The 27751-nt window shown below is 43.7% G+C and overlaps 1 protein-coding gene across 1 annotated transcript; it reads right to left on the bottom strand.

Annotated features, from left to right (window-relative positions):
* TNFAIP8L3 (TNF alpha induced protein 8 like 3) lies at nucleotides 1-26340 on the bottom strand. The gene is made up of 2 exons (XM_081964494.1): nucleotides 26158-26340; nucleotides 1-4740 (listed from the first exon to the last, which is right to left on the bottom strand). Exons 1-2 carry the CDS (start codon nucleotides 26207-26209, stop codon nucleotides 4178-4180), a joined length of 615 nt encoding a protein of 204 aa, XP_081820620.1. The 5' UTR covers nucleotides 26210-26340; the 3' UTR covers nucleotides 1-4177.
* Nucleotides 26341-27751: the final 1411 nt, after the last annotated feature.

The raw sequence follows: 27751 nt of genomic DNA, 5'->3' as shown, positions 1-27751 counted from the left end.
TTTTGGTAGGGGTTTCCACACGCACACACACACACACACACACACACTGATTTTTCAATGTTGTCACAAAGGAATTATTTAAAATACACTAAAGAAATGTATTAAATCAGGGGTCTCCAACCTTGGCGACTTCAATAATTTCCCAGCCAACATGAGTAGGGAATTCTGGGTGTTGAAGTCCACAAGTCTTAAAATGGCCAAAGTTGGAGACCCCTATTTTATATTATCTACAGAGACTGTTGTAATGATCATGTTTACTATATATGCCTTATGGATTAAAAATAGGAATTTAGGGGTTGGAAAAATGAATACATTGGAAATATTGTTTCTATATGACTGTTAATGGTATACTATAGGATTTATCCTGTAAGTTTAGGAAAGCTATAATTTCAAGTCTATGCAGTTTTTAACCATTGTCATCAAATGAGGTTTACGTCTTGTTCAACTACATCTCCCAGGAGTCTCCACTATAATTTGCAGTTGTAGTAGAGGCATATTTGCAGGCTGAGAAACTTCCTACCCATTTCCCAATACCAAGATTTATCCATCTACACATTGCAGAGCCTATTTCCCCCCAAAATGTTTATTGTCCTACTCTGCCAAGTATGTAGATCTTAACTGAACAAAATTTGGTGAGACTTGCTGGGTTTTTCTTAATTGCACCCTCTCTACTTCCTTTTCATTTTCAAACTGTCTACAGAAGTGGTTTCTTACCGTTCTTATTATCACCTAACTTAAAATAATTGCAATGTAATAAATTACCCTGCTGCACTAAACAATTACCCTGCTGCACTGTACATCGGTCACTGGACTATTTATAATATCAAAGGACTATTTTGTAATGCAAAATCTAGGCATGCTGCAATGATCATTTTAACCCAGGTATTCAAATATAAGTATACTACCCAACTGTCTTAAACTTGCAGTGTCTGTATCTACTGAAGAGGGCCATAAGGAATAATCAAAATATCCAAGTTTGGAAAACAAAGTGGCACCATCTTATTAATCCTATCATTCACAGTTGACTAGGTGTGGCAAAGGGAGGATCTTTGATCTTGGATAAAATGCCATGCTGTATCCTAAATCAGTTCTAACCATAAGCCGAATAGAGTCATAATTTCTCCAGATGTCCAAAGACCACATGGAGGCGTGGTGGCTCAGAGGTTTAAAAGGTCTGTGCTCCAGCCGTTTGAGTCCCAACAGCGCGTGATAGAGTGAGCTCTCGTCACTTGCCTCAGCTCCTGCCAACCTAGCAATTCGAAAACATGTAAATGCAAATAGATAAATAGGTACCACTTTGGTGGGAAGGTAACAACGTTCTGTGTTTCACCGGGCACACTGCACTGCGGTACGATGTCGTTGTCAGATTTCTGAAAGATGCCCTAATTAATTCATGAGCCTCGAGCCAACTTTCAAAAGAAAACCAGTCATGCTTGGCCAGGTGACCGCGGAAACATCTTCAGACGGTGTTGGCTCAAAAGCCTGGAAACGGAGATAAGCCCTTCCTAAAGTCGGCTACAACTAGCGGAGTAAAATCTGCAAGGACTCCTTATCACAAAACACGTAGCGAAAGGTTCTTGTAGCCAGCTTTCCCACTGTTTCTGGAGAGCAACAAACAGCAGAATATAGATGTGAGCGAGAGGGATTAAAGTTACAATAGCAATAAATAGAATCCCAGAGGGGAGAGAGCACCTTTTCAGCACAAATCATTTAATGTATAACTTATGGTAAGGAAACACTACGTCTGACTCAAAACACAATAGATAGTGTGCAACCGATGGTTTTACATGGTAAGCCCACCAATATAAAAGTAAACACATTGAATACGCAGCATAGAACCAGTCTGGGAAATACATAAATACTCCTCCGTATGTTTAAGGCTACTCAAGTCTCGTATAAATATAAATGGCAAGACATTTGACTCCTTAAAAAAATAGTCCCCAAATATGTGCAAGAGGTAATACGCCTGCTTGGCTGAAAACAATTGGATGGGTCTGGCCACAGTGAGTAACTTAAAAGGGTTTTGCTCAACATTTAGTAGATATGGATAACGGGGCAATTTTCAGAGAAGACGCTTGTACATTCAAAAAAGATTTGATGCTAATTTTCCATTTGATAAAAGACAAACTGAAAGAAGGCAAAATTAGACCCTATTTTCAATTCGGTTTCTTAAGTGGTGCTTTAAGTCATCTTTTGTCCCATGGTGTGTGTGTGTGTGTGTGTGTGTGTGTGTGTGTGTGTGTAATGGCTACATTGGCACAGATGATTAAGCAAGCGTTATGCAAAAAACATGGTTTACCAAGAACAGGTATACGCAACCTGATTTAACTCCCGTTAAGTACCTTTCTGTACGATGAAGCAGTTAAATAGACTGCTTTCAAGCAATTACAGTACTCGCTCTCATGAATAATGTAATTGTACGAACTTGCACTTCATGCAATTAAAGTATTCACACCTGCTTTCATGCAATTACAAGTATTTACCAGTAAACAAGCAAATACTGTAGCATCGCGTGTCAGTGGCATGGCCTTCTCGGCTTAACTCATCATGGCGACTTTGCAAATTCTCTGTTGCATTTTCTTTTGCTAGAAACATATTTCTGTGCCGGCTAGACCCACTCACCGAGCTCTCATAGTTTGACTTTGGGGGGTGGGGGGTGGTCATCAACAAGATTTTAAAAATCCTGACGTCTGTCGTCCTCTCTAACAAGGGACTGCCATTCTTTTAATGCTCTTGGAAAGAATCCGCCATCAGCTCTTGTCTAAACATTTTGCGATACAGTTGGTGTCAGCTTCCTGAATGGAAGTTGTGAATCACACAAGCCATCAGACCAGAATGATAATACTTTTGGGGTGGGGAAGGTTATAAAAAAAGGGCAAACATAAGCAACTATTATCTCCAAGGAGATGATTAAAAAACCAAGTCCTGGTGTTGGGTTCCTTGGGCATTACCAAGTATATTTTTGGCACAGCATGGATATGGCTTGGCTTGGCCCATTTCTTTTAGCAGATGGCCATCTTCTGTTCTTCTCTCGGGTCTCCTTTTCATTCTGTATACCACCCAAGGTGTCTACTACTCATCAATCGTCCGTTCTTCTCCCGGTGACTCTCCAAGCGAGCAGTCGTCCTGATGGAACACTGACGGGATGATGGAAGGCTGCAAGGAGATCCACCATACCTGCTCCATTTCAGAACATCTCTTGTTGCTCTTGCTCAGTATGAAAAGATGTCCGAAAGGGCCTGCTCAGCCCAGTGTCCGTTTCAAACTTTCTCTGCTCTGGAACTTCATTCACTTTGGTACTAACTGCAGCAACGTGTGAGGACTTTACGGAATGAACTTTTCAAAACAGCACCTATTTAAGAGTTTTTCGATTATCCTTCCTTAAGAGAATTGTGCCAACTTTCCCCATTGTTTTCAGTGGAAACACTGTACCTTTTAAAAGCAGTGCTTTTGATTTTCTTGCATCGGGAGTTTTCCCTCATTTTTCTTCAATTTGGAGTGTGTGGTTTTTCTTTTAAAACAAAGCTTGGCGCTCGCTCTTCCATTTTAAAAGTTTTCTTCTGCCATGAAAACGTGGGCCTTTTCATTTCCTCTCCAAAATGGATCTTTGGGTTTATTTTCAGTGGTGGAATTCAGTGGTGGAATACCTTATTCAAGAGAACCAGTTGTTAGCCTCATCTTGATTGCCCGGCTTACAGAAACTGCCTCTCCGGTGAACCCTTATTCCATTGTAACAGCTAAGACGAAGCGCCCATCAACGTGAGTGACGTTGAGTTGGCTATGCCCACCCAGTCACATGACCACCGAGCCACGCCTACCCAGCTGGTCATTAGGGCAGAGAACCGGTTGTTAAATTATTTGAATCCCACCACTGTTTATTTTGCAGTGCTGAATTCCAATTTGCACGCTTTCTTTTTCATTGTAAACCGTTCTCTGTGTGAAAGCGTTTCTTTTTTCTCTTTGCGGGGGGAAGTGCATCTCGCTTCTGGTGTCTGTTCATTACAAACGGAATGTCACATGTCCCAGAAACAAAGTATTTTGTTACCAAGATAATTTGTCCTGGGGACGGGGTGGGGCGGGTTATAAAAAGAAATAGCAGGCTCTTGTATTCCTTTCCCAACTCTTGTTTGCTTCTCTTAATTTGATCTGTTCTTTAAAAGTTTTGGAAAGTCGGGTTTCAGAGGACCTTCTCGTCAAGTAGTTTGTTGATCCCATCGCAGATCTTTTTGAGGTGTGGACGGCATTCTCCATCCAGGCTGTAGAGAGCGGTGAGGAATTCAACAGCGGCAAAATGATCAAAAACGTGGTTAATCCGTGCGTGAGACCTGGCGGTCAGGTGCCGCTCTACGAGTTCGTGGACGAGATCTTTGCACTCGTTCAACAATCCTGAAAGAACGTTCTTGTCAAAGGTGAACTCCACTTCGTAAAAACTGACCACCGTCATGGCCGCCTGGTTCAGCTTCTTGCGGAATTTCTCAACGATCTCCATCTCGCCCGCGTTGAACTGGTTGTTTCGGTAGAGGATCGCAATCTTGATGGCGACTTTGATCAAGTCCTTCATGATCTTGTGGGCTTCTTTCTTGCTTTTCATGTGCTCGATGGTCACTTTGTACAACTCGTCGAAGATTTCGCTGCTGGTGTCATCGATCAGCATGTTGGCCATCGTCTTGCTTGCCATCTTGCTCAAAATCTTCTTCTGGGCTTGTAAAGCAAGACTCTTGGAACTAAAGTGTTCAGGACCTAAAGAACAAGAAGAGAAAGAGAGAATTAATTGCAAGTCATTAGTAATGTATCTCATAGTTTAGCATAAGCGCTGTTACCTTTATTTCATTCTTGTTAATAACCTAGGAGAAGAAAGCTAGGCAGTGCAGTGGTTAGAGTGCAGTAAAGGTAAAGGTTCCCCTCGCACATATCTCCTACTCGTTCCCAACTCTAGAGGGCGACGTTCATCTCAGTTTCAAAGCCGAAGAGCCAGCGCTGTCCGAAGACGTCTCTGTGCTCATGTGGCCGGCATGACTAAACGCCGAAGGCGCATGGAACGCTGTTACCTTCCCACCAAAGATGGTCCCTATTATTTCTACATGCATTTTTACGTGCTTTCGAACTGCTAGGCTGGCAGAAGCTGGGACAAGTAACAAAAGCTCACTCCGTTACGCAGTTCTAGGGATTCAAATCACCAAACTACCAACCTTTTTGATCAACAAGCTTAGTGTCTTCCAGCTGTCTGGAATTTGGCAGTTCAAATCTCCCCAGGCTCATGGCTGACTCAGTCTTCTATCTTTCCCAGGTGGGTAAAATGAGGACCCAGATTGTTGGGGGGGGGCAATATGCTGACTCTTATCCACTTAGAGAGGGCTGTGAAGCACTGTGAAGTGGTATATAAGTCTTACGTGCTATTGCTATTCAGCTACAAATATTCATTTCAACATTTTTCATATTCAGTCGGATAAAAATATAATCGCCTAATGTAGATTTATTGTTCAAGCCCACACACACAAATCTAGTCAACTAAAGTTCACAACTAAATTGGCACCAGATAAGGGTCAATGGAATTCAAAAGAGGTTGGACTTGAACTGTTCGTGGCAATGCAAGGACTCTAAACGGATGACGCACTTAACTCCACCACCACCCTCCTCCCTAGCTCTGCTTGCTCTTCTCTTATAAATGTGGATGGGCAGAAAGCAAGCGTTAAAGTGGCATGCTTTTCGGCCATTTCTCATATGCATATTAGAAGGCACACATACCTTATCATTCGAGAATCTGGAATAGCCAATGACAGCTTTAAAAAATGATTGGTGAGTGATTGCAAACAAGTTATTTTGTAAAACAGTCTCTCTCTCTCTCTCTCTCTCTCTCTCTCTCTCTCTCTCTCTCTCTCCCTCCCTCCCTCCCTCCCTCCCTCCCTCCCTCCCCCCTCTCCCTCTCTTTTCCATGGCAATTAGAAGCCACCAATAATCCATATATGGGCAGAATTGCAAACCCAACGGGTTGCACTTGATTAACCTTGTGTAGAATTGAGGGGGAAGCGTACAGAGGCTTTTGAAGCCATATGGTGTCCCCCCCTTTTTTTTTTTTAGAAAAGCAGGACAAATAGTAGGCGGTGAGAATTGGCTAAGCAGAGCCAGTGAAAGCTGTCAGATTCTTTGCTATACCCAAGTTGCTTCGAAGATGTGCCTGTTTTGGTCACTGGGAGACACTGTTGCTTCGTGCACAGTGGCAGGGAAGCCCCATTTCCCTGTTGGGGAAGAAGACCAAAAGCCACAAAAGTGTGTGTGGGGGGGAAACGACGACTTAAAAATCAAAGAATATATATTTAACGGCATCCTCTTAACGCTCTTCCTTTGAGGTGCCTTAGAATCGCTTGCGACTTTCAGTGTTGTGGCGTGATGATCTCGAGACACATTTGCGATGAGCTGTGTTTGTAGCACATCAGCAAAACGATATCCCTTCATTTGATTTTTTTTTTAAAAAAATCCCCTTTACAAGTGGATTTAGGCTGGCGATTTCTTGAAGCTGCTTAATGAAGGGGAATGAAAAACCAAAATAAAACCAATAAAAAATCCCCCCCCCCTCTTTCGCTAAGCTCTGAAACTGCTTACAGAATTCAAACGAGCGGTTTTGGAGCTTTGCTATTTACTGCCCAAGACTTCTAAAGTAGCCCACTATTTATTTGAATTAATATCTATTTAGATTATCGGGAGAAGTGTTTTTTTAGCACATAGGTATAACACTTTGACATAACACTTAGTTATTTCCTTGGCTCAGCTGATAAGGGAGGAGAGCTTGTGGCTTAGAGGCTAATACAACTGCCTAACATGTAAAAACAGCCCAGGTTTTAATTCCAGTAAGAGTATGGATATCTGATGAGAGCTAAATAGCTTGAAATAGATCTATTCTAATCTCCATTTATTTATCAGCAAAAATGCAACACACACATATATAATATCAGGCCTGCAGTTATATTCCTTTTTAGGATCTTTGGCCTGCCACACTTTCTAATATTTCATTATGCTGTTTCATTAGTGTAGTAATTGGGAGGGGGAATAGAAAGGAGTAGAATTGTGGAATGTGTCGTTGTCATTCTTTCCTAGAAGCCCAAGGTCATCTTTTGTCTCTGCACCTCTGCACCTGACCGGAACCAGCTGGGTGGAGATCCCAGCGTGGCCGAAGAAAATTGGACCATGTGATGGATTTATGGGTGTGGGGATAAGATCATGAACTTTCAACTGGGTGGAATCCCAGGAAGTTTTTCAGATTTGGGATTTCCAGAGTTTGTTGCCAACATGTCTGTCTTATTAAATTGGAACTTTAAGGATAGCGCTGCCTTGGACTCTGATTTAATTCTGCATGATATTTGGAACGCTGACATATAATTTCACACACACACACACACAAACGAACTATGTATGTATGTATGTATGTATGTATGTATGTATGTATGTATGTATGTGTGTTACAACCCCTGATATGCCTAAATATGGGAGGAAGGTCACTACTACCTCTTTCTCCCTTTATTTATTTCTCCCTTTATTTATTTATCAGTAAAAATACAACATACATACATACATACATACATACATACATACATACATACATACACACACACACACACACACACACACACACACACACACACACTAAACAGAACATTGTTTAGTTGAATAACCAATTTAAGGCTTTTTTTTAACACGACCACTTTGGGAGGGGGATATATTTCAACTCTGCATCTGTGTGAACTTCAGATCAATGGATCAGAAAGAGCAGAAGATATTCAGGGCTATTATTGATACAAGCACCGAGACTATAATTATCGACAGGACAGAAAGGATACGAAGCGTTCTTTAAATGGAACCTTCCTAAAATATTTCCTTCGCCCTTCCCATATGATAAATGCAGACTATGTGAGCATCTGTGAGATTCCCGAAATATTTTATCTCCAGATGGCCGAATAAAACGTACAAAGTGTTACAGGGTTTTTTTTTTCTCCTCCCCCCCCCCCCATACGTGGGTCGCTCAGCTATGTTATTTGCATGTAAATATGGTGTCTGTTCAACACAGGCATGCAAATACGCACTGCACAATACCAAATCCGTTCCAAGAGCCAAGAAAAAGAAAACTTGAACCTTCGCTACTCAGTGCTGCTGCGGCTGAACGAATAAAGACCAGTAAACTTACAACTATTTCAGCATCCCCATAGTCGCATGGTTAAAAAAAAAACTGGGGACCTGGCAATTGGCATGCAGTTACAATGATTGCGGTGTCCCGTCGCCATTTGCAATCGTCTCCGCTGGCCTCTGACAAACCAAATCAATGGGGGAAGCCAGATTCGCTTAAGGACACACGTAACTTAAGAACTGCAGTGATTTGCTTAACAGCAAAAATCAATTGGGACTCACTTCACCACTATCTTACTTAGCCATTCTGCATCCTAACGGTGGTCGTAAGTCAAGGACTACCCATACTTCAGATAAAGGTGGATGGAATAAAGCTGCATTTCCCCACTTTTTGCTGGAAATCACTGTCACGGTGACTTGGTTAACTAAAAATGCGCTGCCCTTGGCTGAAAGCAATCTGGTTCAACAAGCTGAACCTCGTGGTTTGCAAAAATATTTAAATAGTTTTAACAGTGCAATCACTCACCGATGATACGGGGTGTAAACAAATGTCGGGAAGAAATATGCTCATGAAAAAAATCAGCTAAGTGTAATAATTCTAGTTAGAATAAATACGTAAAAATCCTCTGGGTGTAGAAAATGAGGAGATGAAGCATTACTTTGACTTAGACCAGTGGTTCTCATCCTTCCCAATGCTCCGACCCTTTAATATAATTCCACATGTTGTGGTGACCCCCCAACCATAAAATTGGTGTCTCAGTTCCTAAGACCTTCAAAAATATGTGCTTTCCGATGGTCTTAGGAGACCCCTGTGAAAGGGTCGTTCGACCCCCAAGGGGGTCCTGACCCACAGGTTGAGAATCACTGACTTAGACTAAACACACCACATAAAAAGCTCTCGGGGGGGGGGGGGAGCACATGTGAAATACAGTTTACAACTCTGACTTCAAGGTTGTCCCAACGGTGCTTTTTTTCCCAAGAGGCAACTGGACTTTCTGGTTTTTCTCTGAAGACGTTTTGCTTCTCATCCAAGAAGCTTCTTCAGGTCTGAAAGCTTCTAGGATGAGAAGCAAAACGTCTTCAAAGAAAAACCAGAAAGTCCAGTTGCCTCTTGAAAAAGCCCCTTTGGTACAACCATGTCCTGGATGACTGAGAATCTGCATAGGCATCTAGCTTCCAAAAGTTTGCAAGTAGGAATTTAGTAATTTTTAGATTGCTTGCTTAAATAAATAGTTGATAATGGTAACAAGGTATATTTCTATTTTGGCTGGAGGCGAGGAAACTTGATATAAGTAATAAATGATTTCGTTCACAAATATTAATGATAATAAAAAGTTTGCTACATTTTAGAAAACTGGGTCCAGAATCATGCCAAGACAGATTTTAAAAATCAGGGTTTAACAACCCAAAATGCTTGTATCTACTCAGAACACTAGAAGGCTAAATCCAACCCCAGCGGCTTAGCCTGTTGCTGGAAACTCATCAGAGCAATAATTGTAAACTCATATTTAATTGGAATGAAAGCTGATTAACGTTGTTGGGACTAATTTTGAATAAGAAAGCAGTCATCAGCCATGCGTCCCCTAATTCTCTCATCAGCATTCAAGGCATGGTATGGTATGTTAGTCACCCCGAGTTTAATGCCTTATATTTCTCTTTTGACTGTTGTTTAAAAATAGCCCTGTGTTTGTTACTTGGGGATGGAAATAGATCTGAATAGAAATGGGGATGAGCCATGAGCATTGTTCACTCATAATGCAAAAATCTAAAGTCTGATCTGCTGTGTAAATTCTTTGTCTCCAGCGAGTCTAATTGCAACCCCAAACGTGTCAAACATCTACCAAGCCAATTAAGGCTGAAAGCTGTGGATATTTACACACAAGAGAGCTGCTTTAGAAGACTGAAGGCTAGGAAGTTCCAGAAGAAACCATTGGCAAGCCATGATAGCCAAGAGTAAGAGAGTTGGAAGGGACCTTGGAGGGACCTTGGAGGTTTTCTAGTCCAACCCCCTACTGAAGCAGGAAACCTTACAGCATTTCTGACGAAGAGTTGTCCAATCTCTTCTAAAAAACCTCCAGGGTTGGAGCATTCACAACTTCTGGAGGCAAGTTGTTCCACTGATTAACTGCTTTAACTGTCAGGAAATTTCTTTTTTGTTCTAGGTTGCTTCTCTCCTTGATTAAGTTTCCATCCATTGCTTCTTGTCCTGACTTCAGGTGCTTTAGAGAATAGGTTGTTGCCCTCTTCTTTGTGGCAGCCCTTGAGATATCAGAGCCCTGTTATCATGTCATCCCCTAGTCCTTCTTGGCATTAAACTGATAAAAGTCTGTGGTTGTAAATTCACCTTTGAAAGACTGTGTGCCGGGACTTTGCTGGATGCGAATGAGAGGCATTCCCATTAGCTTAAGGAAAAGGAGTTTTGTCGGGACAAGGAGTCTGCTTCGTGATTTTGTGAAGCCTAGGTCAGAACCGAAGTGCCTTTAAGAACCCAAATATCTCCTTACTGACCCTCCCAATATTGTTTCGGTCCAAGGCAGTATTCTCTTGTACAAAGACTGTTGCTCAAAAGGCCAGTTCCCACCCACCTGCTCCTCCCTTTCTGTTGTTCCAGAATCTCAACCATTTCAAGTGGTCTCAGTGAGAATTCATGGCATCCTAAGAGCCTTTGCCTTTTAAGGCATGGAAACTACGGTATTTTTGTGACCCTTTCGTTTTAAAGGGGAATCCCAAGGAGCCATTCATCACAACAGATCCAACCCTAGGGGTGAAGCTTTGGACATGTCTTATTTGTTGACGGATGAACTATTTGGGGGGAAAAGATTTGGGAAAGTGATGTGGATCTTAAAAAATGCTTACATTCCCCTCTAGACACCTCTTCAAATTGGCCAAACACAACCAATTAATAAATCAGAGGGTTGCATTTTTAGACTTCCAGATGGTAAAATTGCCGCTTTTTACGGGCACAGATTAACTTTTAGCAGAGAACTAACAAATAGACTCCCTAAGTCATGTTTCCATCCCAATTTGAGTTGTTCCTCCAAAGAACCCATATTTAATGGATACCCTGGCAATGTCCTAACGACAATGCCAGCATTAGATTAATGTGTCAGGCCTGCAGCCTTCTTTTCTTTCGGATCTTTGGCCTGCCACACTTTCTATTATTCTACTACGCATTTTCTATTGTGGGGAAAATGGAGGAGGCGATTGTATGGAGTGAGATGATACGTAGCCATAACAAAATTCTTTCTAGAAAGCCAAGGTCATCCTTTGTCTTTGCACCTCTGCACCTGACCGGAACTGGATGGGAGGAAGCTGCCAGAGTGGCAGTGGGAAATTGGACCATGTGATGGACTTGTGGGTATGGGGGCAAGATCGTGAACTTTCAGCTGGATGGGGAAAACTGGGAAGCTTTCAGATTCAGGTTTCCCCAGATGTGTCAACATGCCTCTCTTCATAAATTGGAAGTTTGAGGAATCCTTTGACTCGGACTCTGAATTACTTTTGGATGCTATTTGGAACCCTGACATAATGTTAGTGAGACCCAGCTTCAAGTCCACTTCAGTTGTGGAAGCTTACTCAATAGTTTTGAGCCAATACCTAACTTTGCCCAACCTACTTCGTGGAATAATGAGAGGAAGAAGCAGCATATAGGTAACTCTCAGTTTATGACGGACTGCTTAGAGAGAGTTTGAAGTTACGCCGGACTCCTCCCCAAAGGATATTACAAACAGTTTCCAAAGTTCCAGTGGTTGCCCACCCACCCACCCACCACCACCACACACTACATAGCACCATAGCTGCAAAGACAAGATGAAAAACTTGAGATGAGACTGGTACCTGGATCTCCTGCCATGGGCAGGGGGTTGGACTAGAAGACCTCCAAGGTCCCTTCCAACCGTATGACTCTCTGTTCTATGAGCCAATTTGCTATAAGGATTAAAGTGCTGGACTAGAAACCAGGAGACTATGAGTTCTAACCCTGCCTTAGTCATGAAAGCTGGCTATGTCCCTTTCGGCCAGCTTCCCTCTTTCTACTCATCCTACCTCACAGGGCTGTTGTTGTGAGAACAGTATGCCTGCTGTCTGAAGTTGCACACAATAAAGGCAGATAACCTATTTATTTCCTCAATGCTATTTATATCCCACCACAATCCTATACAGACTCTCGGAATATCTCATGGACAGGGGACCGAAAAGGAAGCAAGACCAATGAACACAACTCAATATTTGTTTAGTTCCAGGAGTTATTCTTACACTGCTGCTTTGGAAGTTGAGTTTTACCCCTTTTCCAGAGGGGCTCCTTCTGTATGGATGAAAGCAAGCTATTGAGACTTAGTGCTTCACCCTTCTCCAAGAAGGGCGTTTATTTGCCAATGGTCCTTCTTCCATAAATAGTTTCTGATTAGATTTGCTGGTGAAGGCTTCCTACTTTTCAGCCAAGGTTTCCAGATTGGCAGTTCGTAGGGGAGGCCAACGAGTAGGGGGGAGGGGGGGATTTGCTGTGAAAGTGTTGCCCAGAAAATTGGCAACTCAGTCCCAGCTCTTCCCGGGTTCATTCATGCCCGTCCTTCCATTCACAAAATCTGGCAAGCAGACAATATCAGTTGCAATCAGGGTAGCGTCTACTCTATGCCTGCTGTGTAAATGATAGCCGTGACCCAATATTTTTCTTAAATTAAACCCATTTTATGTCTGGCCATTTTTAAACTCTCATCTTCCCCTGCTCCCCAGTCACATCAGAAGCAATCCAATTATTTATTTTTTTCATATAAGTTTGGAAGATTATCCTGGAAAGAATACAAACAAGCTCTGAACTCTTTCCTGGCCTGCTAATAAGGACTGTTAAAAAGGAGGGGGGGGGGGGAAAGATGATTTCCTTGTTACAATAAAGCTTGGTTGTTCTTGGCAACGGCTTGCCAACTTGCCACATAGCTACTTCATAGCTGGCACTGCCTGTAAGAGCTGCTCAAGAGGCAGAAATCCAACAGGCTCAGCTTTCCAGCACATTGATGGAGCAAATCCAGATGTATTTGGGGAGTTGGAAATCCACACGTTTTAAAGTTGATGAGGTTGTGAAACACTGTTCCATAACACTGTGAAATAGAAGTCCAAAACGTTGCATTATTAGTCAGTGCTAATGGGTTATCAAAGTCTATGCTGGTGAATGCCACACCTTGCGTTTTTGATTCACACAATATAAACGAAGCCGAAGTTGAAGCTGTGATTAATATGTTGTAGACTATGACCATCAAGGGTGACAACTTCATTAAGTGACCCTCAAGGCGTATCCGAGAAGCTCACGAACATAATGGTCGCACCTCTGGAAATTAATGCTAAAGCATCGTCATCTTGTTGAAGATTTTTTTTTTTTTTTGGTGTTATGAAAATCCTAAGAACTCTCCCATTTAACAAAATGAAATTCAATGGTGAAAAGAGTAAGGTTCTACATTTAGGCAAGAAAAACGAAATGCACAGGTACAGTATAGGTGGTACCTTCCTCAATAGTAGTAACTGTGAGAGGGATCTTGGAGTCCTAGTGGACGACCATTTAAATAGGAGCCGGCCGTGTGCAGCAGCTGCCAGAAAAGCCAACACAGTTCTAGGCTGCATCAACAGAGGGAGAGAATCAAGATCATGTGAAGGGTTAATACCCCTTTATAATGCCTTGGTAAGGCCACACTTGGAATATTTGCATTCAGTTTTGGTCGCCAAGATGTAGAAAAGATGTGGAGACTCTAGAAATAGTGCAGAGAAGAGCAACAAAGATGATTAGGGGATTGCAGGCTAAAACGTATGAAGAACGGTTGCAGGAACTGGGTATGTCTAGTTTAATGAAAAGAAGGACTAGGGGAGACATGATAGCAGTCTTTCAATATCTCAGGGGCTGCCACAAAGAAGAGGGAGTCAAGCTATTCTCCAAGGCACCTGATGGTAGAACAAGAAGCAATGGGTGGAAACTAATCAAGGAGAGAAGCAACTTAGAACTGAGGAGAAATTTCAGTTAGAACAATTAATCAGTGGAACAACTTGTCTCCAGAAGTTGTAAATTCTCCAACATTGGAAGTTTTTAAGAAGATGTTGGATATTCATTTGTCTGAAGTGGTGAAGGGTTTCCTGCCTAAGCAGGGGGTTGGACTAGAAGACCTCCAAAGTTCCTTCCAACTCTGTTATTCTGTTTCTGTTTACTCCTGAATTTGCAGAAATTTTGATAGGAGCACAAGCAGAGTCTGAGAAGAGAGAGGCACTGGTTTTATTTATAATTCTGACTGCCCTTTGCTCTGTTTTCCTTCCCCCATTTAACAATTGTACTGTAAAGGCTTACAAATCTGATCAGTGATGTATAAATCAACATGTGTATCATTTCTATCTCCTATTGTAACCCCACAGAGCTTTTAAATATTGTGTGTCTGAGTCATGAGAGATCTTTCCAGTTAGAAATGTAGAGTTTGCCCCATGCCATAAAACATCACTTTCCCTGCCTATCTATCGTTCCTATTAGTCAGGCTTTACAATATCTTTACAATTTATATTGTTCAGACAGCAAATCCAAAAGTAACATTTACTATACAGGATGAATCATGAGTACATTGTTTAACATCTGCTCCTGTTTTTATTATGGAATTTACACTCACGTTATAATAAATATAGTGGCATCTCGCCACTCTCTCTTCCAAAAAGTTGAGATTTTGAAAGATGGCTTCTCTTCCCATCTAAAGACTAAACGTTTGCCCCCCCCCAAAAAAAAGAGAGCTTAAAACCGTCTGAATCAGAGGCAAACGAACGGATGGAAACCCATTACTCATTCTTCTTCAGCTGCATTGTTCAAAAGGGAAACAGGAATTCCTTAATATGACTTTTTACATTCCCCTTGATATGGGTCAGTAATGGAAGTCATGAAAACAGCTATGTCGTTGTCTTGGTGACAACTGGCAGTAGACAACAAGTGAGATTAAAACAATTTAAGAGTCTCTCTCTCTCTCTCTCTCTCTCTCTCTCTCTCTCTCTCTCTCTCTCTCTCTCTCTCTCTCTCCCTCCCTCCCTCCCTCCCTCCCTCCCTCCCTCCCCCCCCCCCTCTCTCTCTCTCTCTCTCTCTCCTCATTTTTCAATATACATAGAGCTCATCCATAAGATGTATCATTGGCTGTAATGGGCCTAACCTGGCCGTTATTTTATCCACCCCACCACCCCGAGAACATCTGATTCAAATTTAGCTGTACTCAGAAAGCTCAAATTGCCCAAGGAGCTGCTGATACAGTTCTACAGGGGAATTATTGAGTCTGTCATCTGCACCTCCATAACTGTCTGGTTTGGTTCTGCAACCCAACAAGACAGACACAGACTTCAATGGATAATCAGAACTGCAGAAGAAACAATGGCTACCAACCTGCCACTCACTGAGGACCTGTACATTGCACGAGTCAAAAAGAGGGCTGTGAAAATAACTACAGACTCCTTGCGTCCTGGACATAAATTGTTTCAACGTCTCCCCTCAAAATGATGCTATAGAGCACTGCACACCAAGACAACTAGACACAAGGACAATTTTTCCCTGAATGCCATCACTCTGCTGAGCAACTAATCCCCACAACACTTTCAAATTATTTACTAAGACTATATTACTATTATTTTTCTCATCCTTCCTACTACCTATCTCTTCCCATTTATGACTATAACCATGTTGCTTATATCTTTACAATTTATATTGTTTATTTGTTTCCTAGTATGATTTGATTGCTTATTAGTAACCTTGACTATCACTTAAGGGTTGTACCTTATGATTCTTGATGAAAGTATTCTATTTTATTTTTCTTTATGTACGCTGAGAGCCTATGCACCAAAGGCAAATTCCTTGTGTCTCCAATCACACCTGGCCAATGAAGAATTCTATTCTATTCCACTCCATTCCATTCCATTCTATCCTTCTATTCTATGCTTTCCTCTATTCTATTCTATTCTATTCTATTCTATTCTGTTCTGTTCTGTTCTGTTCTGTTCTGTTCTGTTCTGTTCTATTCTATTCTGTTCTGTTCTATTTTATTCTATTCTATTCCATATTCTATTCTATTCTAACATCTGGAGAGTCAAGGCTTCAGTGCCAACATTCATTAAATGCACGGTGGTGCACTTTGATCTCGTTACAGAGTTTTTAATTTAATACTAATCCTAGCCTACAGAGCGGGCAAGTGCTTGCGATGCTTGTGAGTCTTTTCTACTGGAGATGACAACCCTTCAGCAAACTCTTCATCTGTCCAGGTCCAGAAAGACCCATGAGTCTCTGCAGAGGGTTATGTACAGCCCTTATACTGCCCACATAGTTTGCCAAATTGTTTGATCTACTGCAACATAAAAAATCCTTTTCTTAAAGGCCTCCATTCTTGCGCTCTCCTTACCACTTGGCTGACTCATAAGTCTCCTTGGGCACACAAAAGAAGCAGAAGAAAAAAGGAAAAGGAAAAGGAGAAAAAAAGAGAGAGCAAATTGCTTTCCACAGCAACCGAGGTTTCTTCTGGTCTCTATTATGAAACATGCAGCAATCATCCAGATCCGTTCTAAATTACACTTTCTTCCAGCTAACATGAAAACAACACCTCATCAGCCACCATGATGGCAAGCTGGCTTGGTGGAAACAGATACCGGCATTTTTTTTTTAAAAAAAAGGTATTTGGATATCTGACGACAGAAGGAGAAAATGCAGATCTTCTGCCTGCAATGCTGGGTGGAAATAATGTTTACCGGTATTTATCATGAATAGAATAAAATAGAATAGAATTCTTTATTGGCCAAGTGTGATTGGACACACAAGGAATTTGTCTTTGGTGCATATGCTCTCAGTGTACACAAAAGTCAAGATACATTCGTCAAGAATCATAAGGTACAACACAACACTAGAATCAAGATCCCGTGAAGTGTTAATACCACTTTATAAGGCCTTGGTAAAGCCACACTTGGAATACTGCATTCAGTTTTGGTCGCCACGATGTAGAAAAGATGTGGAGACTCTAGAAAGAGTGCAGAGAAGAGCAACAAAGACGATTAGGGGATTGCAGGCTAAAACGTATGAAGAACAGTTGCAGAACTGGGTCTGTCTAGTTTAATGAAAAGAAGGACTAGGGGAGACATGATAGCAGTCTTCCAATATCTCACAAAGAAGAGGGAGTCAAGCTATTCTCCAAAGCACCTGAAGGCAGGACAAGAAGCAATAGGTGGAAACTAATCAAGGAGAGAAGCAACTTAGAACTGAGGAGAAATTTCCTGACAGTTAGAACAATTAATCAGTGGAACAGCTTGCCTCCAGAAGTTGTGAATGCCCCAACACTGGAAGTCTTTAAGAAGATGTTGGATAGCCATTTGTCTGAAAGGGTATAGGGTTTCCTGCCTAGGCAGGGGGTTGGACTAGAAAACCTCCAAGATCCCTTCCAACTCTGCTATTGTATTGTATTATTATTGTACTTAATGATAGTCATAGGGTACAAATAAGCAATCAAATCATACTAGGAAACAATCAATATAAATCGTAAGGATACAAGCAACAAAGTTACAGTCCTGCAGTCATAAGTGGGAAGAGACGGGTGATGGGACAATGAGAAGATTAATAGTAATAGTAAGGCAGACTTAGTAAATAGTTTGACAGTGTTGAGATAATTCTTTGCTTAGCAGAGTGATGGCGTTCGGGGAAAAATACTGTCCTTGTGTCTAGTTGTTCTGGTGTGCAGTGCTCTATAGCGTCATTTTGAGGGTAGGAGTTGAAACAATTTATGTCAGTGAACAGTGAAATTTGGAGATTCCCCTAACCGGCCATTAGCTATGGGTTCTCCCGAACATGGGCGAACCTGTAGCAGTCCACCCCCGCTTTAACTGCTGAACCACGGCGCATGGTCCCTCTTAAATAAGGCATCCAAAAGTAATTCAGAGTCCGAGTCAAAGGATTCCTCAAACTTCCAATTTATGAAGAGAGACATGTTGGCACATCTGTGGAAACCCGAATCTAAAAGCTACCCGGTTTTCCCACCCAGTTGAAAGTTCAAGATCTTGCCCCCACACCTACAAGTCCATCACATGTCCAATCTTCCACTGCCACGCTGGCATTTCCACCCATCTAGTACCCAGTCAGATGCAGAGGTGGAAAGACAAAGGATGACCTTGGCTTGCTAGAAAGAATGTTGTTATGGCTACATATCATCCAACTCCGTACAATCCCCCCTCCCAATTACCCCACTAATGAAACAGCATAGTAAAATAATAGAGAGTGTGGCAGGCCAAAGATCCTAAAAGGAATATAGCTGCAGGCCTGATGATAATAATATAAAAATGTTTCAATCTCCTCCCCACCCTAGGTTTAATGTCCTGCTGGGTTAGGGTTAAAGCCCCCACTTCTCCCCCACTTTTAAATGCAACTGCGGCTTTGCAAAAAACAACAACAACACCCCACTTTATGCAGCATTTTTTTCTACTCAGTTTTGCAAGTTGCACACCGAGTCACGAAACGAGGCACGTTCAAGCCCATTATAACCTGTTGCAAGGACTAGAGGGAATACAGCTGTTTGGGACCTTCCAAGCTTTCATGGAAGGCAGATCATAAAGTAGGAACCACAAGAGCTTATGGAAAAATGATTGCTTGATGTTGCAAATTAGATCATAAAAGATACAAGCCCCAGGCCAATAAATTATACTCTGACTTCCCAGTCATAGGCCCCCCTCTCATAAATAATGTTGAAATGCAGGACTGCGCTTCCTGGCAATATTTATCTTCCTTCCACTAATGTGGAGAAGCTATCCACGGTATAATTTAATGAGCATCCACTTTTTCATGTCAGGAGGAAAAGAAAACACGGAAGCAGTTTTGGAGGCTTCAGCTGGCAGTGAAAGGAATTCCTGGACGAGGCAGCAAACCAATTTAGACAACTCCGCAGTTGGGTGCAAACTTCATTTGGACGGCCAGCTGCCAAAGCAGTCACATGTTTGACCTCCACTGGGCTGAAGTTGTACCCCCCCCCCAAAAAAAAAGGGGGGGGAAAGAAGCATTCCGTCAAAGAAAAAGCCGTTGCCAGCTTCCCCCCCCCAACCCACCCCGTCGCTGGTTGCAATAGACCCGGGAGTTAATGAAATGCAATTTCTCTCCTGCGCCAACTCTTCGCATTCAGAGTAACTTGATTTTGTGGAAACTCTGAGAAGACTTCTGGGTCTTTTCCCCTTGTAGGCCTCATGCATGCAGCCAAAGGAAGAGCTCATTCGAGATTTCAACCCTGGATTTTCTAAGCTGCAGCCAAGCCTTGGGTTCCCTCCAGGGGTGGGCTTCAAAAACTTTAGCAAGGGTTTCTCTGCCCGGTTGCTACATGGGTGTGGCCATGGTGGGTGTGGCCTAGTTGGCTTATTGCACCATGGTGTGGGGGGGGGGGGAGTGTTTTTGCCCTCCCTGGGCTCCGGAGGTTTAGCCTCCGGGAGGGCAAAAATGCACCCCCCTAGGCTCTGCACTTACCGGCATCCAAAATGGGCTGCATGGGGACTCCTGGGAGGGGAGGAGCACAGGAGTCACTACTATTGGTTTACTTGTAGGTGTGCAGGCACAGTACAATAAAAATTGTTCTGCGTTTGGGCAGAAGCAAAAAACAAGATGGCGGTGTCTATGGCGCCTCCCTGGAAAACCCGTTCGGGGGCTTGGCAAGCCTGGGTTGCTACCAGTTCCCACAGCCGCCACTACCAGTTGGCCCGAACCAGAGAGAACTGGCTGAATACCACCTCTGCATTTTACCCCATCCCTTCAATTTCACAACACCCTCATTCGGGAAAAGTTGCAGTGAATTCGAAAGCCAGGCACCCTTTTCTGGCATTTAGTTTGTTCGCGACGACGGCTTTTTATTTATTAACTTATCTACTAGCTTGTGTGCCAACTCCTTCTCTAGTCTGGAGCATCCAGCCGCTTTTGGAAGAGGGACATTTTTCTCATACATGTCCACAGTTGCATTACGCGTGGTCCCTAACTTACGGCCGGTTGCTTAGCAATTGTTCAAAGTGATGACGGCTTATCTAGGGTCACTTTCAACCTGATTCCAAATTTCTGACAAAACACCTGCCCCCCGGTCATGTGACTACAACCTAGAAATATCCTGACAGTGAGAACAATTAATCCGTGGAACGGCTTGCCACCAGAAGTTGTGGCTACTCCAACATTGGAGGTTTTTAAGAAGAGATTGTACAATCATTTGTCTGACATGGTATAGGGCTTCCTGCTTGAGCGGGGGGTGGACTAGAAGACCTCCAAGGTCCTTTCCAACTCTGTTATTCTTTTATTTCAGTACTCCTAGATCTTCTCCATCATCTGTGAAGAGATATGTTCTTCTCAAAGTACAGCTTAGGTTTCCCACCCACTGTTCTTTCCTATCCTCAATCCCCCCCCCCCCCCGTCTCCCCAATTCACATTTTAAACCTCTTGAAAGGAAGTGTCTCTTTGGATACTAATTAACAGTCACAGAGCAATTTCATCCCCCAGTTCCTACGACTGTGAACATCTGCTACTTGGCTATTTCCTTCAGAGACTACCCCATTTTTATGCCTTTGAACTTTGATGCTGGAGAAGACTTCCGAGAATATCATGGACAGCCAAGAAAGCAAACCAGTAGATCCCCGAACAAGTCAGCCCAGAGTCCTCACTCAAGGCACAAAGGATTAGACTCAAATTAGACTGTCAGCGTTCCAGAGAACCCCCAACTCCAATTTAAAACTCCAAGACAGGCGTTTTCTCAACGTTCCCTTTTATTAGAGTAGCTATACTGGCACATCTGGGAAAACCCAAATCAGAGAGTAAGTCAAAAAGCCCAAACCCAAGCTCTACACCCATCACATGGTCCAATTCCCATCCGTCCCAACTCAAGACATCACTTCAACCACTCATCCTCCAGGTGCAAGACTAACAGGACAGTGACAGAAAAGAAGAATGCTACTATGTCTAACTACATCCCTTCTACTAAATCCACTCCTCCTACTTTCCCAGGCACAAGAATGCGGCAGCTTGGAAGTTAATATGCTCCAGTGTTAATATGGCTTCCAAAGCTGACATAGACACTACCTCAGACACATGATGTAGGGGAGTTAGCTTCTCTCTGGAGAAGGCTCTATGGCTGGCAAAGATGGAGGGAAGAGGAAGAAGAAGGTAGGAGGAGGAGGAGGAGAAGGTAGGAGGAGGAGAAGAAGGTAGGCGGAGGAGGAGAAGAAGGTAGGAGGAGGAGAAGAAGGTAGGCAGAGGAGAAGAAGAAGAAGAAGGTAGATGGAGGAGGAGAAGAAGGTAGGAGGAGAAGAAGAAAAGGTAGGTGGAGGAGAAGAAGAAGGTAGGAGGAGGAGGAGAAGGTAGGCGGAGGAGGAGAAGAAGAAGTTAGGTGGAGGAGGAGATGAAGAAGGTAGTAGGAGGAGGAGAAGAAGAAGGTAGGAAGAGGAGGAGAAGAAGGGAGGAGGAGGAGGAGAAGAAGAGCAACAAGATGGATGGACCATGGGGATGAGCTGCATCATTGGAAAAGTTGAAGGACCAGTCAGACGGCCCTGGCCCCTTCTCTGCCTCCGACCCAGAGACCTCATCAGAGCCTTCCCCAGACTCTAGGTCTGGCCCATGTTTCTCCCCAACCTCCACACTGTCCGAATCTGCTGACAGCTCCGGGCCACTGGCGGCCACAACAGTGTTCTACCTTAACATGATTTTTACCAACACATTTGTAATGAACTTCTATCAGTCTATATGGAGATTCTCAGTCATCCATTCCCCACCATCCAGTCAGAGTTGAAGAAGCTTCTTGGATGCGAAGCGAAACGTCTTCTAAGAAAAAAATGAGAAAGCCCAGTGCCTCTTGAAAAAGCACCTTTGAATTTCTAACACTTCTTAGCTCATTTCCAGATTGGACAAAATAATAATAATTATTTTGACGGATGAAGATCCCCAAATAACTTTTGCTCACTGTTTCTCAACGTTGACACTTTTCTCCCAGAATTCCTAACAATGTCCAGGAAACTCTGGGCATTGAAAGCATATATCAAAAAGTTTTCAAGTCTGTGTTTATAGCCTGCAAAGCTATACTATCAAAAAAGTAGATGAACATGGTTACAATCCTTTCAACTATGTATGTACTACATCTACTGTATTCCTGGCTATAGTAGATGTTGAGAACATCAGATATTTTAACGTTCCCCAGTTCCTTGCTAATAAGCTTTTTAAAAAACAAATATCCTTTCCATTGCATACTTTTGAAAGTCGCATTTTATTGTCTGCTGCCACTTCTCAGAACAGTTTGTGTCTTTAAACATTTTTTAAAAAAAGTAGCTTGCCTTCCTAGCAAACCATTCAGAGAAGACCAGTATCAAATCCTAGTGATTACATAGGTAAAAAGTGTGCAATGTTGAATATAAATGTGTTGTATTGAGGCCAGACCTCTTGCAACCGCTTCCTCCCCCCCCCCCACTCCCAGAATTCACATGTAATGTGAATGTAAATCCTGTAACCAAAATAGAAGCAGATTTTTAAACAATTTACTCCGGACTCATTCTTTATTGTAAATATTAGTCTTTGATTTTCTCTCTTAAGTTTGAGCCCTACTGATACGAACGAGAGATATGCAGGAAAAAAGTTTTGGCTTTATGACACGGGGCGAACTAACTCTTATCTTTCTAACTTGAAACAGATTCAGTTCCATCCTGAGTGTTTTTAAGTCCACATACTTTAAAGTTGCCAAGTTCGAGAAATACTGTTCCTATGATAGTGGCAAGTCAGCCAATGATCTATTTCATATTTATGTTTCTCTCCCAGAGGGAGGTAAACAGGAAAACCACGTTCATAAAAACTCTTAGATTAATATCAGGATTTGATGAGAACTTGCAAACAATTGGGCAGGACAAGAAACAACGGATGGAAACTAATCAAGGAGAGAAGCAACCTGGAAGAAGAAGAAATTTTCTTGAGGGGGAAAACAATCTGTGGAAAGACTTGCTTCCAGAAGTTTTGGGTGCTTTGACTCTGCAGGTTTATAAGAAGAGATTGGACAGGCATTTGTTTGAAATGGTATAGGGCAGGGGTCAGCAACCCACAGCTCTGGAGCTGCATGTGGCTCTTTCATCCCTCTGCTGCGGCTCTGGAGCCACATGTGGCTCTTTCATCCCTCTGCTGTGGCTCTGGAGCCACATGTGGCTCTTTCATCCCTCTGCTGTGGCTCTGGAGCCGCATGTGGCTCTTTCATCCCTCTGCTGCAGCTCTGGAGCCGCATGTGGCTCTTTCATCCCTCTGCTGTGGCTCTGGAGCCGCATGTGGCTCTTTCATTGCTCGGCTGCGGCTCTGGAGCCGCATGTGGCTCTTTCATCCCTCTGCTGTGGCTCTGGAGCTGCATGTGGCTGTTTCATCCCTCTGCTGTGGCTCTGGAGCTGCATGTGGCTGTTTCATCCCTCTGCTGCGGCTCCCTGTTGCTCAAAATATGTGTCACACCCGCCAATGTGCGACACTGGCTGGCACGTGATCTATTGAGCTTTTCAACCCCCTGGTATGCCAACCATGGTTAAATCCAAGAAAAGAAAAGTTTCAGAAGAAAACAGAATGTTGAATTCAACTACATATGCTAGTTTTGTGGCCGCTCAGGAAATAGACAGGCATAGGAAAGTTTTTATGGCTCCCAGTGTTTTCTTTTGTGTGGGGAATGGGTCCAAATGGCTCTGTTGAGTGTTTAAGGTTGCCGACCCCTGGTTAGAGGGTTTTCTCTTTGAGCAGGGGGTTAGACTAGAAGACCTCCAATGTTCCTTCTAACTCTGTTATTCTGTTAATATTCAGTTTCCACTTCCGTCGAGATTAGGCGAGCACAGATATAGTTGAACTTGTAGCTCTACAAAGATACATTCTTAAATCCTACACATTGGTCCTTACACCCCCCATTTTTTGTTACTGGATGGGATAAGTGTGACTCATTTAATCCTTTTACAGGAATCGTCTCTACCAAAAGCAGATTTGCCCATCCGGTCTTGTTTGGAAATCTTATTTGGTTTCCATCCAGGGAAAACAGCTGGTTTATGTAGCTTCGACCCAATGCCCAAGTGCCAAAATCGGAGCATCCATGCTTCCTTTTCAGAGCCCCGGGTGCAGTTCAACCTCAAATCTGGAGAAATTTGCATCAGGGAAAGTTTTCTTCCACCAGGTCAGAGAATAAAAACAAAAGAATTGTATTTTTCCAGCACAGGACTCGGAGAAGAGAGACTCATCTAAAAGCTTGTGGACTAGACACTTCCCAAGGCAAATATTTATTTAAAAGTGAAGAGACTGGGGATAGCGGTGTAGCCCTGGCAAGAAGCCAAGTTAGGTTGCCATGTGGCATCTCACCTGAAAAGGTGGAGTTCACAGATCCCAAAATGCCAGAGTAGAATAGAGTAGAGTACAAAAGAATAGAATGGAATGGAATAGAATTCTTTATTGGCCAAGTGACACACAAGGAATTTGTCTTTGATGCATAGGCTCTAAGTGTACATAAAAGATAGGTCAATCCTCATCAGAAGATGCCCACATTCAAGGAGGCACCCTTCTCCAACTATAGATTCCGCGGACAACTGATCATAGAGATCCACTCTGTTACATAGGAAGGGCTGAAACCACACAACATGCCAAGAACCAAACCCTAGCTTGGTTTCCCACCTGTTGTGTGACGTTGGTGGATTCCTAAACGTGGCTATGAACCTGATTGCGATGCTTTGATAAACCGTGATTAAACAAGGCATGGCTTAGTGCAAGATATAAACCCATTCAGTGAGGGTCCAGGCTGCCCTTCCGTTAAAAGAAAAACAAGCCACCATAGCACAACTAGTGTACAGAAGTCTAAACTTTACTTAAATTAGTAGCGTTGACCTGGAAACAGCCACAAGACATGATTTTTAAAGTAAATAACCTGCAACCTTCTTCGATAGAGTTCATGGTGCAATATGTACTTTTTTTTTTTACTAGGCTCACAACAATTGTGAGTTACGCACCACCGCAGGATCCATCCATCAGTTTTATAGCAGGGTGGACATTTGAATTCAGGTCCCTGGATTCCAATCATTTACACAGTACAAACATTATGTTCTACCAAGGAACCCATTTATCACTGCTGTACCCCAACAGGTGACAATCTCATCCATTTTAGAAGTTAGAATTAAGTTTGATGCACGTTGACCTTCCTGGTCGACTCCTATCAGAGGTGACCACTCTGGACCACCTCTTGGTCACCAATGCCAGCCAAGGCCACTCTGGACCACCTCTTGGTCACCAATGCCAGCCAAGGCCCTCCAGGCCTTTTTAAAAACCCGATCAAGCAGTGGTGTTCTAGAATAGTATAGAATAACAAGAGTGGGATGGGACCTTGGAGGTTTTCTAGTCCAGCCCTTTTCTGCATAGCATCTCTCTCTTAGCATCCCCTTAAAACGCCTACATTGAAGGCAGACCCACATTGTAGTATTTTTTTTAACCCTGGCAGAGCAAGGAAAGCAGCCAATTCTGGGCGATCCAAGAATCCGAGAAGCAACTTAGAAGTGAGGAGAAATTTCCTAACAGTTAGAACAATTAATCAGTGGAACAGAAGTTGCCTCCAGAAGTTGTGAATGCCCCAACACTGGAAGTCTTTAAGAAGATGTTGGATAGCCATCTGTCTGAAACGGTATAGGGTTTCCTGCCTAGGCAGGGGGTTGGACTAGACGACCTCCAAAGTCCCTTCCAACTCTACTGTTGTATTGTATTGTGTTATTGTAACCATGGTTTAGGCAAGCGTGAGAACTCGCCGAGCCTGCCAAGGTCTTTTCTTCCTAGGCGGGGAAGGAGACCGACTCTCAACCCCCTCCTGTTACCTAGGCGCGCTCAGCCAGGTCCGGCTACCCATCAGCAGTCTCTGAGCATGTGCAAAGTATTTTCCTTCTGGACCACAGCCCACTCGCGACCCGGGACCGGGAACCAAACTGGCGGCGTGAAGCCAGGAGAAAAGGGGCTTTTCTCCCCAGCCAGCCCGATTTCCACCCGCGTCTTTTCCCTCGTGTTCCCTCGGAAAGCCACGGCTGCCTTACCTGCGACGGAGACCAAGTCCCCGTCGCTCAGCTCCCCGGAATCCGAGTCCATGGCGCGCAGGGAAGCCTCCGGTACCAGGCACTTGAGTAGGCAGGAGCTCCAAGTCCTCCACGCCGCCCGGCCGCCTGCAGGACCGCGGAGTCCCGAGAAAGCGAAGAGAGACGAGTCCAGCCCCGCACCGGGTCGCTTCCAGCGCATTCAGCAGCAGAAGCAGCAGCAGACACGGTACGGTCCAGCCTGCTCCTCTCCCCCCAAAAAGCGCCTGTCGCCGGCTCGGGCGGAGCCAAAAGGCAGGTGGGCGGCGCTGGCTGCGAGGGGAGGGGGGAGACACACACACACACACACACACACACACACACACACACACACACACACACACACACACACATAGTGGGAGGGGCGCCTGAGAAGGGACGGCGTGTTTCTGGAGCTACCCTACCTCCTCTTCTACCTCCCCTGTGGTACATTTCTCTGGACTTCGTTTCAGCAGCCCCCCCTTTTTTTCCAGGGTGGGGGGTGGGTGGGTCTGCCCCTATAGCTTTGCAATCCCCTCCAGTAGATTCAGTCTTTCTCCTCTTCCCCCCAAACCATGTACCTCTAGCTTTTGGGCAGCACTGGGTGGTCCATGACCGTAAAGAAAAAAATGGTTCTGTTTCAATTTGTTAGTTGCAAAGTTGTGTCCGACCCATCGCGACCCCATGGACAAGTTCCTCCAAGCCTTCCTGTCCTCTACCATCCTTTGGAGTCTATTTAAGCTCACACCTGCTGCTTCGGTGACTCCATCCAGCCACCTCATTCTCTGTCGTCCCTTTCTTCTTTTGCCTTCCATCTTTCCCAGCATGAGGCTCTTCTCCAGGGAGTCCTTCCTTCTCATGAGGTGGCCAAAGTCTTTGAGTTTCCTCTTCAGGATCTGGCCTTCTAAAGAGCAGTCAGGGTTGATCTCCTCTAGGACTGACCGGTTAGGATGGCCTTGCAGTCCAAGGGACTCACAGGAGTCTTCTCTAGCACCAGAGTTCGAAAGCGTGCCCATCCCTTCGTTTGCTGGGCTCGCATGCAAGACTCTGGTCATTGGATTCCCACACCCAAATCGCAATCTTGGTTCATTCAGCATGGGTCATCTGAACGCTGCCCATCGATGCAAGTAGGATGGTGCCTTTTTCAAAATAAACCCCGCTGGCTGCCCTTTGCATCTGATGATGAGAGAGTGAGGGGAGAAATGTTTTTTTTTTTTTCTACAGTGGAATCAAAGATTTTGTTTTCCAGATGGGGCTATAGTGGCATCAGTGGGGCAGGCTGCCCCCTCCCCCCCAACCATGCATTCCAAGGCTGGTTGTGAAGGGTGTACTTGCCTCCAGAAGTGAAACAACTTAGAACTAAGGAGAAATTTCCTGACAGAACAATTAAACAACGGAACAACTTGCCTCCAGAAGTTGTGAATGCTCCAACACTGGAAGTTTTTAAGAAGAGATTGGATAGCTGTTTGTCTGAAGTGGTGTAGGGTTTCCTGCCTATGCCAGGGGTTGGACTAGAAGACCCCCAAGGCCCCTTCCAATTCTGTTATTCTATTTTATATCAGGAAGGTTAAAAGAGACA

This window comes from Natrix helvetica, assembly GCF_964273705.1.
Source record: "Natrix helvetica genome assembly, chromosome: 12".
Lineage (NCBI taxonomy): Eukaryota > Metazoa > Chordata > Lepidosauria > Squamata > Natricidae > Natrix > Natrix helvetica.
The sequence above is the reverse complement of the archived record's forward strand: the minus strand, read 5'-3'. Positions and strand labels throughout refer to the sequence as shown.